This window comes from Schistocerca piceifrons, chromosome X (assembly GCF_021461385.2).
Source record: "Schistocerca piceifrons isolate TAMUIC-IGC-003096 chromosome X, iqSchPice1.1, whole genome shotgun sequence".
In the NCBI taxonomy this organism is placed as follows: Eukaryota; Metazoa; Arthropoda; class Insecta; order Orthoptera; family Acrididae; genus Schistocerca; species Schistocerca piceifrons.
Window position 1 is genome coordinate 587,882,760 of NC_060149.1, and position 14,853 is coordinate 587,897,612.

The 14,853-nt window shown below is 41.5% G+C and overlaps 1 protein-coding gene across 2 annotated transcripts in view; it reads left to right on the forward strand.

Moving 5' to 3' along the window:
- Window positions 1-14,853, forward strand: part of LOC124723114 (membrane-associated guanylate kinase, WW and PDZ domain-containing protein 1) — a 394,868-nt gene that overhangs the window by 365,515 nt on the left and 14,500 nt on the right. For both annotated transcript variants that reach the window (XM_047248296.1, XM_047248298.1), the window contains exon 15: window positions 3,617-3,787. In XM_047248296.1, coding sequence (XP_047104252.1) covers window positions 3,617-3,787 — 171 coding nt within the window. The remainder of the gene's footprint in view (window positions 1-3,616; window positions 3,788-14,853) is intronic.

Consider the following 14,853-nt stretch of genomic DNA (forward strand, 5'->3'; position numbering starts at 1 on the left):
CTTGGCTGTCCCTGAAGAAGAGACAAATGTTCAGCCAAAAGTCACCAAATGAAGGAGGGGGAAATCAGATAAAGACCTTTGCTTTATTGAGCACTGTCACTGTCTGATGGTGAAGGCAATACTTTGTCCACCATTCTCCCCTCGGAAGAGTCAAGTAACCCAAATGCTGTTTTCCTCATCACTTGCTGCGCATCATGAATCCAGAAAGGAAGGGGAAAAAAGGAAACACTCACTGATCAATGGCTCCCACAGTTTAATGTAACATAAAAAGATTCAGATTTTACATGAAGGAGCTCAGGCTTCTTGCACAGAAAAAAGGCACTTTGCCAGTATCTGCAGTAAATACTTTTGAAAACTTCTAATGCCTGGTACACTAAGAACATACCAATGTGTTGTATGACATCAGCACAGTAAGCTAAAACCATCAGGAGATGTGATAGAATGGCAGAAAGTAACTATCAGTTTTGAATGTGCCATGACCACACTATGAATGAAATTACACAATTTTGTGGTGCATAATCACATACTATCCAGCATGTCTACAAGGAATGGTGTACTACTTGCAGTTATGTAACACAGCATAAGAACAGTGATTGTGAAAAGGTCTTAATTGGTATATTCTAGAGACACGTGTCGTGCCTTGTCAATGGGAAGCAGTTTCAAACCTAACTGAAATTGTTGCTGTCATTGAATTCAAGCCCCTTTCAACCAGTTTCTGAGTGAACGTAGGTTGCAAAATGCTGTTGCTTGCAACTGCACATAAAGCTGCACCTCTCCAGTGTGCCAAACAACACAGAAACTGGACATAGTTAGCTGGAGGCTTTTAATGTGGTCTGACGAGTAGAAATTGTGCCTCATTCCAAATCCTGCAATGCTCTGAGTGCACCACTGGTTTTATGAGGCAATGAACCTGCAGTTAATGAACGTGTACTTCAGGGTGGAGGTGATTCACTGATGTTTTGGGGGTGTATTTTTTACCATTACTTGGATCCACTCATTCAGGTCACTGTAATCATGAACCAAGATGTTTATTTCAGAATTCTCAGTGACTAAGTGTTGCCCTTTTTTCTATATCTTTATGATAAACATGCTCTCGGATACTCCAGGCTTTCAATGTTACATCAGTCATGTTTACAGGGCTGAATGTGAACATTTATAGTTTGATGAACACTCAGCTGCTATGTTGCACCTCAACTGGTCCACTGAATCACCTGATGTGAAGCTTGTAAAAAATGCCCGGATAGTTTGGAATAATTGGTGAAATGAAATGTAGCAATGAACATCTCCACAGTCTGGTAGCTGTACAGGATCTGGTCAACAACAACTGGCTTCAGCTGGGTATGGAAATTCAGGCCACTGTCAAGGCTAAAGGCAGTGGCAGCTGGTATTAGCCTCATGTCTTCTAAAGTGACTAATCTTCTCTTGTCTGGTGTGCTTATATTTCCATGTGACACCATACAGTAACATGGCTTCCAGTGAAAGAATTTGTTATTCAGTTCACAAAAAGCATACATTAATATTCAACAAGAGCACTGACCACAACCAATAGCACTAGCAACAACAACAACAACAACAACAACAATAGCAACAAAAATTTTTGAGCAGCTGTTTAATTCATTGAATTGGGTCCATAACGTTAGCAAATGATTGCCTGACAGTGCTCTCATTTTTAGAAAAGAATCATGCTAGATGATACGGAAATACAGAATAACTTTGACAAAGTTCCCCCTTTGTGTAATGTATGGTAACTCTTTGTAAAGGTATGCACTGGAGCACCAAAGAAACTGGTATAGGCATGCGTGTTCAAATACAGATATATGTAAACAAACAGAATACGGCACCACGGTCAGCAGTGCCTATATAAGACAACAAGTGTCTCACGGAGTGTTTAGATCAATTATTACTGCTACAATGGCAGGTTATCAAGATTTAGGTGAGTTTGAATGTGGTGTTATAGTCAGTGTACAAACAATGGGACACAACATCTCCGAGGTAGTGATGAAGTGGGGGTTTTCTTGTAAGACCATTTGACAAGTGTACCATGAATATCAGGAATCCTGCAAAACATCAGATCTCAGACAACACTGTGGCTAGTAAAAGATACTGCAAGAACGGGATCAACAACGAAAAGAGAATCGTTCAACATGACAGAAATGCCACCCATCCACAAATTGCTGCAGAGTTCAATGCTGGGCTTTCAACAAGTGTCAATGTGTGAACCATTCAACAAAACATCATCAATATGGGCTTTCAGAGCTGAAGGCCCACTCATGTACCCTTGATGACTGCACAACAAAATGCATTATGCCTTGCCTGGGACTGTCAACACTGATGTTGGACTGTTGATAGCTGGAAACATGTTGCCTAGTCAGATGAGTCTAGTTTCAAATTGTATCAAGTGGATGGACATTTGCGGGTATGGAGACAATCTCATGAATACATGGACCCTGTATGCCAGCGGGGGACGGTCCAAGCTGGTGGAGGCTCTGTAATGGTGTGGGAGGTGTGCAGTTGGAGTGATATGGGACCCCTGATACATCTAGATATGATTCTGACAGGTGACACAAACATAAGCATTCTGTCTGATCACCAGCATCCATTCATGTCCATTGTGCATTCCGACGAACTTGGGCAATTCCAGCAGGACAATGTGACACCCCACACGTCCAGAATTGCTACAGTGCGGCTCCAGGAACACTCTTCTGAGTTTAAACACTTCCATTGGTCACCAAACTCTCCAGACATGAACATTATTGAGCATGTCTGGATGCCTTGGAATTTGCTCTTCAGAAGAGATCTCCACCCCCTCGTACTCTTACGGATTTATGGACAACCCTGGGGGGATTCATGGTGTCAATTCCCTCCAGCACTACGTCAGAGATTATTCAAGTCCATGCCACATCATGTTGTGGCACTTCTGCATGCTCGCGGGTGCCTTACGAGATATTAGGCAAGTGAACCAGTTTCTTTGGTTCTTCAGTGGAGAAATGTAACACAAATACCATAAAACACAGAAATAAACCAGTAATATTCAGTACACTCGTAAATGGGAATCCTTAAAAGAAAGGTGCTGTCATTTTTATAGGTTTCTGCTTTGTAAATTCGAAGAACTGATGTTCATGGAAGTCTGGATGACAATTCTTTTGGCCCTATCGCATATCTCACATAGCAATAATGAGAATAATGGAAGAAATCAGGATGAATATTGTTACATATAAACAACAATCATAATTTTGGCCCTTTGTAGCTGATTTAAATAATACAAGATATTGTGAACATTGGTACAAAGTACCCTCTTTCATGGGTAGTAAAGTGGTGTGTACATACCTCAATCTACTGGAGTGAGAAGTAAGTGAAAGTTCCAATCTCCTCAGCCCTTTACCACGGGTGACGTTCGTATACTAGAGAGCTACAGACCTCTGCATGCCTTTGGATAATGGGTACAGTCAATATATGATACATGGACATTGTAAGGACCAGGAAAAATGGTCAGCTGTTTATAGAAATATTCACAGTTCTCATTTTCTCATTTCTGTTTGGTTTATTCCTGTGTAATGCAAAACTGCCAGAATATTTAAAGGATAACTTAGTTTTTATTGTTCTATTACTGCTGCAGGATGATGATGTACTAGGAGGCGAAGATGAACAATATCATGCTGTGGAGCTCAGCCGAGGAACTAGAGGGTTTGGCTTTAGTATCAGAGGTGGCCGTGAATTCCAGAATATGCCATTGTTTGTACTACAGATTGCTGAAAATGGGCCTGCAGCATTGGACAATAGACTAAAAGTAAGTAGTGAGTGTTATAGTGAATGGTACAGTGTTCATGATATCTACCATTGCATTATTTTTATCATAATATTGAGTTATGAAAATGTGACCATATTTATGTAATGTCCTGCATTTCCTGTCACAGTACTAATTTCAGGAAAGTGATGTAGTATTTTAAAATCTCTGTCGTTAGCTGGATTTCTTGTTAGATACTTTTTTCCACTGCATGCAAAATTAGAAGTGAGTGCTGATTATCTTAAGATTTCTGTCATTTATGCATGTTAGAAACCCCCTTCCCTTATCCCCCACCTCCCAAAGGGATCTAGTAAGGCATGGAGGATGGTTTTGTAAATAAAGTAATAATGTTACTTTTAACTTTGGCAGTTTAAAACACAGTTTAAAAAATGAAGAATGGGTGTTACTACTTTGGCTTCTCCATGCAAATTACAAGTTCTCGGGAAAGATTTAATAGTTTCATACAACATAAAGTATTCAGCTTTATCAGCTTCTTGCAAAATATGTGAGATTAAATGCTTCATTTACTGGCGTTTTGGCAGAAACTCTGCTTTATGTGAGGGCAAAGAAAATGATCCAGATAAATCAAGCTGTCCCCTCATCAAACATCAGCTATAATCCAAAAGCTCTGTTTCAGTCCTTCCTGGAATTAGTACTGGCTATGGTGTTATTTACAGTGGTTTCACACATGATTCAGTGTTTTGTTATCAAGTACCAGTTCAGTGAGTATCTTGAGAACTGGTTGCTTGTTTACAGAATCATAGCTGTTCTGGAAGCCTATGAAAATTACAATGTAGAGTGAAATGTTAAGGTTACCTTCATAAGAATGCTTCTGAGCATTGCCGTTTGTTATGCGTACGACCCTGACTTCGTAAATCCAGTTTGCTATTCTCCTGTGCATTGGTCCTATTATGCTTCTACTCTCTTGAGTAATCCCTTAGAAAACATGTGTCTTATCAATAGCAGGGAGATCTTTTTAGGTGTTAAGGGCTGATTTTTCTTCTTTGTTGTGTAGTGTGTTAACGATAGCTCATGCTAATCATGTTATAGTGTTTCTGCAACCTGCTGTTTGATATTATCTTGCAGATTAACTCTTTTTACAAGGGGCGTTTGAAAAGTCCGTGCAAAGTCCGAGAGATGGCACCACCAGCACGTATAGAGGTCATGTTTAGTTAGTAGCATCTTTGGAAAGAACGCACACCAAGTTTCAGCCATATTTGTCTATTTCTTTGTGTTTGGCATTCGTGTATATCAAGGAAGGTGAGTGATTGTCAAAAAATGGACGAAAAAGAATTTCGTGTTGTGATTAAACAGCACTTTATGAAAGGCAAAATGCCTCAGGAGATTAAAGAGAAGCTTGATAAACATTACGGTGACTCTACACCTTTGATTAGAACAGTTTATAAGTGGTTTCAAAATTTTCGGAGAAGCCATATGGGCGCAAGTGATGCTGAACGTTCTGGACACGCTGTAGAGGTTACGACTCCAGAAATCATTGGTAAAATCCATGGTATAGTTATGGATGACTGCTAATGCTGTGGGCATCTTAAATGAATGTATAAATAATATGTATAAACATTGGGACATATGGAAGCTATCCACAAGATGGGTTCCGCGATTGCTCACGCTTGACCAAAAATGGAATCGTGTGAAGTATTGCAAGGATGGTTTGCAGCTATTCAGGAAGAATCCGCAGGACTTTAAGCATCGTTTCGTCACTGTGGATGAAACATGGATACATTGCTATACTCTTGAGACCAAACAACAAGCTAAACAATGAGTTACCAAGGGAGAATCTGCACCAAAATAGGCGAAGACCATTCCTTTGGTCGGAAAGGTTATGGCAACTGTCTTTTGGGATTCTGAAGGTATAATCCTCATCGACTATCTGGAAAAGGGTAAAACTATTATGGATGAATATTATTCATCGTTATTGGACCATTTGAAAACCGAGCTGCAAGAAAAATGCCGGCGACTGGACAGTAAAAAAGTCCTTTTCCATCACGACAGTGCACCAGCACACACCTCAGCACTTGTGGTCGCAAAATTAATGGAAATAGGATTCCAACTTGTTTCACATCCCCCCTATTCTCCAGACTTGGCCCCCTCAGACTACTATTTGTTCCCCAATTTGAAGAAATGGCTGGCGGGACAAAGATTTTATTCAAATGAGGAGGTGATTGCAGCAACTAATAGCTATTTTGCAGACTTTGACAATTCCTATTATTCAGAATGGATCAACAAATTAGAACAGCGTTGGGCAAAGTGTATAAGTCTAAAAGGAGAGTATGTCAAAAAATAAAAAAGGTTTACCCCAAACACGTAAGTAGTTTTTATTTTTGCACGGACTTTTCAAACGCCCCTCGTATGTATATTCCACAATTCTGTGTTGCTGACTTGACCTGGAGAAGATTTGCTTGATATTGCACTAGACACATGGGATAGAGTCAAAGTTAGTGACATTGTTGGAGTGGAAATGAAATTTTTCCTGTGCTCCTTCTACCTCGTGTGTTGAAGTACTTTGCAAAGGTTGTTGTGCAATCTTCACTTCACTGTCACATTTTCCCATCCCCTCCTCTAATGTAAAGAGTCAAGTCTGAGTAGAAACTTATCAAAAATTTAAGAATTTTATTCCATAGGAATCCTTTCCCCATCTCAACAATTATATCTCTGTTATATTACCTCTTAAATTTGTGATGGTCCTGATAGATTTTTGCAGATTGTAGCTAGCACTTGCCAATGTCTGTGGGACTGGTTTGCATTGCCAACTTTGGTTGGCACTGTGAACTCCGGATGATACCTTACTTAAGATCATGTTAAAGCTGTTGTCTTTCAGCTATGCTTCTTTGTGTTGTGGGAATCTAGACTTGGTGTAATTGTCACCTCTACACTTTTTGAGTAGAGAGTAGAGTGAAATTATCTTTTATCAGAGGCAGTAATACTGTGACATTTAGTGTTTATTTGATATTCCTTCTGTTGATGACTTATGTGGTCCTTCTAGATGTTTTGTAGAAAGTGTTTGGAATATCTCCACATCTTAGCTTTCTATGGAAGTTACCAAACCATAAACTGGATTCCACAAATAAATAGGGTCACGTCTTGTAGGTAACATACTGGAGTTGGGCAATAGAGGCTCACTGGATTCTCTTGGTGTCTGTCATGTGGAAATACAGTTTGTTCAACACAAAATATAATAGTTAATTACATTGCATAATCGTAAACTGCAAAGAACATCTATATAGCATTAGTTTGTTCTGAGTCCAGAGACAACATAAAAACTCAGACTCTACACTGTACATAAAATGTAACAGAATGAATGATGACTAGAACTTCACTCAGAGGCACAGGCTGTTGCAGTAGAAGAGTGGGGTAATCCAGTGACCTCTTGAAATCACATGTAGGTAGCATCTTGGTGTTAGCTGCTGACTTTGAACTGCTGCAAGTCTCATCTAGGGTAAAGACTGGCTTAAATCTGTTGATGGATATTGTGATGGAAGAGCCACTGATGACAGCATCAACTGTTCTGTCACAGTATGCCAGTAGCATATATAGACTGTCATACACTGGTTGGAGAGGTTTTAGAGTGGCATTGTTTCAGATAAAAATCTGTTTGCAGGAATGCAGTTTGTAGAAAATGAATAGCCACAGCATATTACATTACTTTGTAATAGCCATGTGAAGCCTACAGATTTGTGAGTGCAGATTTAGTGCAAATTCTGAGGCTTCAGTAATATTATTTGATGTATCAGTGAAGAATTCTCCAAACATAGTCTTTGTTGATACACTAATTGAGCCATTGTCACATTGAGATCTTCTTTCAAACCCATTTAGAGGCCTAGTAGGACATAGGAAAGCTCAGTCCAGTGTTCTATGGCATGACATCTGAGAGAGGTATTAAATTGTCGACGGAGACGTTCTACGAGGCTATTGGGGGCAGGTTAGTAGTCGCAGTATGAATTTGGTGTGTCAAGCAATGTTGAAAGTACCTGAAAGAAGTATGACTTGAACTGTTTGCCCTGGTCAGCAGCAATGCATAGGGGTATGCTGAAGCAGGGAATCCACTCACGAAAGAGGGTTGTTGCTACAGTTGCTGCTGTGGTAGCATTGGTCATAAAGGTTGAAATCCTTTATTTTACAGATCGATGTCAGTCACTGTGTGACCATCTCCAGTGCAAACTATTCAAACTTTGTTGGCCCATATCTGTTGCATCCTTCATTAGGTTGGCTACAGGTCAATGAGAGAAATGGTCAGTTGCTGTCTGGCAATATTGGTATTATTTTGGCAGTAGTAAAAGTCCATTGATGTTAATCTAGACATGCTTGAATCATTCATTAAGCTCTGAAGCATGCTTCAGAGACCACCATATGGTGCAGCAGGGACTTTTGTGTGTCACAGGGGCTGGGGATCTTGGCTTATCTTCCTGGATCTTGAAGATGATCAGAATCTCTGTTTGTGCCAGTTGGACAGATGGCTGTTGAGGTGGAACAGTCATTAGCGGGCAACCTCTGAAAAACCTACAGCACTTCACTTGCATAAGGCTCACTAAGGCAAACGGGGCTCTCTCTGAGTGGACCCTTATTTTCCTAGCTGCTTGTGGGACCAAAATGGAACCCTCTAAATTAAACTTCGTAACTTCCAGAGGAATGAGTGTACCACTGGTGGGTGTCAGTACTCAATTTGACCAGTGATCTCGTGTAGCCAGTCTTCCTGACTCAAGGATTATTCAGAGTTCTTCAGTTTATTATAACAGAATGCATGCTTCTGGTCAGAATGTGTTTTCGATTGTTAAAAGGAAAGAAAGGCAGCGTTGTGAAAGTTTAACATTTCTATATTCATAAAGATTTAGAGGGCATTGCTGGCAATTTAAAATCAGTCAAGTGATTGTGAAATGGAACACTGGTGGTTGAAACTTCTAGTTCCCAACAAGTGCCGAACCTCTGGAAAGCTAAATGTCTCGTGGAATATGCTATCAAAATGGACCTCCACAATACCATGAACTACAGCAAAGGTATTGTGTCATGTAGATAGCTTGATGATATTCTCAAAGAAGAACTGAAAGATGAAGGGCTCAAGAAGGTACTGTCAACATGAAGAATATTGTGAAAAGTGTAAATGGGGATCTGATAAAATTCAACTCCTTTACCCTTACCTTTAATAGCACAAAACTCCCAGAGCATATCAAGGCAGGTTTGCTTTGCGTAAGTATGCGGCCCTGTGTTCCCAACCTAATGCTCTGTTTTAAATGCCAGCACTTTGAGGACACCATTCTAGGATGTAAGGGAGAAACCACTTGTGGCAAATGTGGTAAGGCTGCCAACGAAGATGTCATTTGTTCATCTACTCCCAAGTCTGTATATTGCTCTGGGCATCACCCTGCCTGGAGTTGAGACTGCAGCATCTACCTTAAAGAGAGGAAGATACAGGAGCTTAAAGTGAGAAAGCACACCCATATGGTGATGCCAAAAACTTGTATAAGGCCATGCAGCCTCCCATATTCACTACATATTTCACTTCAGCTCTTCAGAAGCCTCTTCCAACAGCTGATACCTCTACACAAATGAAAGTTGCTAGTGTCAGCACTACTCCCTGCATTTGTCAATGCACTTGTAAAGCTGTAGTAATTTCAGAGCCAGGGCAGAGTCCAGTAAACTGTCCAGCACTGCCTCTACTGCTGCTGTGGAAGTTTCTACAAAGCCTTCCCTACCAAAAAAAGCAAACAAGAAGCTTCAAACTCGGGCAAAAAGAGGTAACAAACTGTCAGATAACGTTGACATCATTTGGCCTGATGGTTATCGTGAGTCTGCTTCAGAGCCAGTGGAATGCTAAGTCTGCCAGGGTCAATTATATCGCCCCAAGACTTAACTGCCACCCATTTCAGGCTCCGCACCCAGTGGAGAGACAGGGCGAAAGTGCAACATCCCACAGTAAATAGCGACCATACTACAGTGGATCATGAATGGGTTTAGGTCTCTTGTTGAGGAACTGAAACTCCTAGCATAGGTGCACCCCTTGTCCTTTTGTTTACAAGAAACACATTTTAAGGCCACTGATATCCCTGTGCTGTGGGGCTATACCCTCCACCACAAGGATGACCTGACTGGGAAAAGAGCCAATGGAAAGATTGCAGTATTTGTCAGTGATACACACCACTCCTCTGCTCTCTCCTTGGTTACTGATCTACAGGCAGTAGCCATTGAAGTTCATATGGGTCAGAAGATCACTGTCTGCTCACTGTATTTGCCTCCACAGGATGCGATAGCCTCTGAGGCTCTTACAGGCCTTATAGAACAACTCTTCCACCCATTTCTCCTATTTAGTGACTTCAGTCTCGTAATTTATTATGGGGCTCAAACTCTAGGGGTCAAGTTTTGGAGAGCCTTGTGATGTCTCGAGAGATGTGTACCTTCAACAGAGGCAATCCCCCTCATTACTTGACTGTTAACGGGTTGTGTCCTCAGCCATCAACTTCTGTTTCTGCTCTCCAGCCATTGCAGACTCAGCTCAGAGGGAAGCGACCAATGATCTTCATTCTAGTGACCAATTCTCACTGTGGAGCATTACTAGATAGGAAGCCACTGAAATGGATGGTTAGCAGAGCGAACTGCATGAACCATCTGGCTGTGTTTGATCACTGAGGCAGTGTTCAGGAATGGGTGGACCATTTCACATGAGTGATCCACCTTGTTGCTGACATATCCATCCCAAAGTCCTCTGGTCATCTTAGGAGACATTGTGTACCTTGGTGGACCAATAAGTGCAGCTCAGCAATCCGTACAGGTGCGCAGCTCTACGATGGCCAACAGCAGATAAACTGGCAGCCTTTTGAGTCATGAGAGCCAAAGGTCAATGATTAAGTAAGGAGAAAAAGAAAAGGTCAAGGCAAGCATTCTTGGACTCAATCAACCATTCCACTTGTTCTGCAAAAGTATGGGAAACTGTCAGGATGATTTCTGGTAAATACTGTCATTCACCAATAGCAGCAGTGCTAAAATAGGGACATGTTTAAACAAAACCTGGGGACATCGCCCATGTGATGGCAGAGCATTTTGCAGTTTCTAGTGCCAATGCAAGTCAGAATCTGGATTTCTGCCACTACCATGAGACTGCAGAGAAGGACCAGCTGGGTTTCAGATACAAAAATTCCTGCCAATTTTCTACGTGGGAGCTAGATTCTGTGCTTTCTGAACCTCGTGATACTGCACCCAGTCATGACCAAATCCAGCACAATATGCTTCAGCATTTACAAGCAGCTGTCTAAGGAAGTCCTCCTCAAATGTCTTAATTTGATATAGCTGACAGGTTACTTTCCCAATTTGTGGTGAGTGACAATTCAAACCGGGAAAGGACCAAACATGTCCCAGTAGTTATTGGAGTGTTACCTTAACAAGTTGTGTAGAAAAGACTGAAATGAAGCCTGCCGAAGTGGCCGTGCTGTTCTAGGTGCTGCAGTCTGGAACCGCAAGACCGCTACGGTCGCAGGTTCAAATCCTGCCTCGGGCATGGATGTGTGCGATGTCCTTAGGTTAGTTACGTTTAACTAGTTCTAAGTTCTAGGGGACTAATGACCTCAGAAGTTGAGTCCCATAGTGCTCAGAGCCATTTGAACTGAAATGAATGGTGACTCCTAAGTTGCTCTCAGTGTGGATTCAGGACAGTTCGATCCACTGTCAACAACTTGACCCTGCTGGAGGCGGGTATTAAGCAGGATTTCCTATGTAAGCATCACTGTATCAGAATTTTCTTTGACATGAGTAAGACATATTACACTACATGGAGACTACAGTATTTTAGAGCTGTTCAACCAATGGGGCTTTCATAGCCTCCTCCTAATCATCATACAGACCTTCCTGCCCAAGCACTTTTTTTTATCCCGAGTTGATGATGTGCTGTTGGATCATTTTGAGCAGCAGTGTTTTAAGTGTTAATGTCTTTGCCATAGCCATAAACAATATTAAGTCTGTTGTAAGAAGTCCCATACAGTGCTTCTTATTTGTCGTATTTTCAATTTACCTGACTTGCATATGAGGGACACCATTCAACATTTTAAAGACTTTGTGGTTTCTGGGCCTCATTTTGTTTTCCAAACTATTGTGCTTACCACACCTGAGAGATCTGAATGCCAGAAGGCATTGAATCATCCTAAAGTGTATTAGCCACAGGTCTTGGAAAGCAGACAGGGCACGTCTGCTTCAGTTTTATAGGGATTTTGTGGGACCGCGGCTAGACTATGGGTGCACAGTGCATGCATCAATGAGAACTTCTCATCTGAAGATGATTGACACTATCTACCACGAGGGGTTAGGCTGGCCACTGGTGCATATAGGACCAGCCCCATACCTAGTCTCTGTGCTGAGGGTGAGGAACCGCCACTCACCATCTGGCAGCAGTTCCTCATGGTGCATCAGGTGTGTAAGTTCCTCGCTGCTCAAAATTTATCAGCACGCCATACTGTTGCTTGTCTGTCTCTGGAATGCCTTTTCTCCAATCGTCCCTGAGCAACAAGGCTGTTCGGGATCTGTGTGCTGCATGTGCTAGAGTCACTTGCCATGGAGCAAGTGCAATTCCAAATCCACAGTTTTAACTGCCTGCCACCTTGGTTACTCCAGTAATTTTAGAACTAGTGCAGTGTAGGAGAGATTGCACTCCTGCATATACTTATATTTTTAATATATTATTTTATGACATTTTAACTAAGCACCACAACTCTAGCTGTATTTATAGGTAAACAGGGGAACACTGTTTACTCTGTTGTGCTCCCTGATTGTGTCCTCAAGATCTGCCTGCCTCAAGACTTTACCATCTTTGACGCAGAATTATATGCAATCTAGTGGACATTGGAGCAGATGAGACATGTTTAAAATGCGAAATTCCTTGTATTCCCCAATTCCCTGAGTGCTCTTGACTCCGTACAATGCCTGTACCCAGTAGATAAAGTTGTCCAGGATGCCCACCTCCACCTACAAAGGCTGGGGAAGGAGGTGTCATTGTGCTGAATGCCAGGGGACATGAGTATTGTGAGGAATGAAAGGGTGGATGTAAGAGCCAAGGAGACATGTTACGATCCTCAGTTCGTTCACTGTGCCATCCCCCTGCCTGCTATCGCATCACAGTTGAGGTATGAAGTCATGCACGGATGGGTAGAAAAGTGACTGGAAGTGACAGACAATAAGCTATGTCTAGTAAAGTCTAAAACACAGCTGTGACATACCTTCGCCCAGCCACACGGATAGGACGAGGTCCTCCTCATTTGTCTTTGTATAGGCCACAGTGCTATGATGCATGACTTCTTGCTCTTGCAGGAGGACCCTGCAGTTTGTGGTGCTTGTGGCATACAGATCACATTGCGCCACATTTTACTAGACTATGTTTTATTTTCAGACCAAAGGGCAGCAGCTCGTCTGTTGAAAGATTTGTCTTCAATTTTAATTGACTATCAAATGAATTGGGTATGACTTTTAAAATTTAGTGATGTGTCCAACTTGTTCCCTAAAATTTTAGGGTTACGTTTTTAATGTCTTATCAGGGGGTTTTTGGCAACTGATCAGCCAGTCACACATTGCTATGAATTTATTTTCATTCCCCTCTTGTCTTACTTAGTTTTACTTAATAGTTTCACAACATCTGAACAATTTTAACGCTTTTTTCTGTGGTATGGGCTAGTGTGATTGTGCATGTGATCATGGGTGACACTGGCTGAGAGTGAGTGTGATTTTATCTCAGATTGCTTTTTATCTCTTGTCTCACATTAACAAACACTAGCACTTGTGATGTTGATATGTTGCAGTATAGGACTGACAAGTGTTATGGAATCAAGTTCCTTCACAATGGCATCAGTGCAGAGAGAGAGCATCTGTTGATCCTTTCTGCTAACCACCAAAATGTTGAATACCCATAGTAAATTGTCCTACAATGCCAAAATATTCCAACTGGTGTGTTAGTGCATTGTGTGACTTCTTTCAGAAAGTGACTGCAGGTGGTTCATGGTTTACCTTCAAGCTTGTGCGTAAACTTTTTGATTGATGTGGAGGGTACAGATGTAAGTTAATCAGTTTGCTTGTAGTGGTGGTAATTTGGTGTTGAAGGAAGCTAGAAGTTGCCACTCATGTTGTAATACACCTCCAGTGATAGTTGTTGATGCATCACTATAGCAGCGAAAGGCACATCAGGCTGAGGATGAGCTAATACAGTTTACACTTTGGTAATGGATGCTTTCTTTTCATCAGTGTACTGCAGTATGTCGCGAGGTTTCAATGAATATTTTAGAAATTCCTAGAGAGGAGCTGCCGACAATGCATCATTGTGTACAAAATGTTAATAAAAATTGGTCCAGTCCAAGAAACAGTGTAATTCACGTGTTGTCGTGATCTGTGCAAACTGAGAAGTAGCTTCCATTTTGATTTGAGGTGGCAGATTCCTTGTGCATTGATAAGATGCCCTAAGAATTTTACTGTGTTGCTCCAAAAATGACACATTTTGAGGGGTTAATCACTGAGCTGTGTTTTTGTGATCTAGTGGTAATGGTTGTAGATGGGCTAGATGGTTTGCCTTGCCGAACGACAAGCATTTCATCAGTGTAGATGTAACAGAACTCTTAAGTCTCTACTTATTTCGTCCTTGAAGTGCTGGCAAGCCTGGCCAGCATTACACAATCCAAATGGCATTTGCTGTAATTCTGAGAGTCCGTAAGGCATGTAATCAGTGGTTTTGGGTATATCTTCTAGTGCAATGGGTATCTGACTGAAAGCACAGATGACATGTTGATCGTGGAGAAAACTGTCTTGCCATGAATGTGTGTAGCAAACTTTGATTTGTGGCAAAGGCTAGTGACTGGGTATTGTTCTGGTGTTAACCTGATGATTTTTGCCACAAGGATGCCACCTGTTGATCTCATAAGGGACAATACGGAGTTACGAGGCCTAGCTACCATCCGAAGCACAACAGATCCACTGTGCTAACATGAAAGGTAACTCGTGCTTTGCAATCTTGAGTTTGTATGGAGGTAGACGATGCGGCCTTGCATGGGCAGGTGTTTCTGGTTTGCTGACAGTGTGATATACTGTTGAGATTT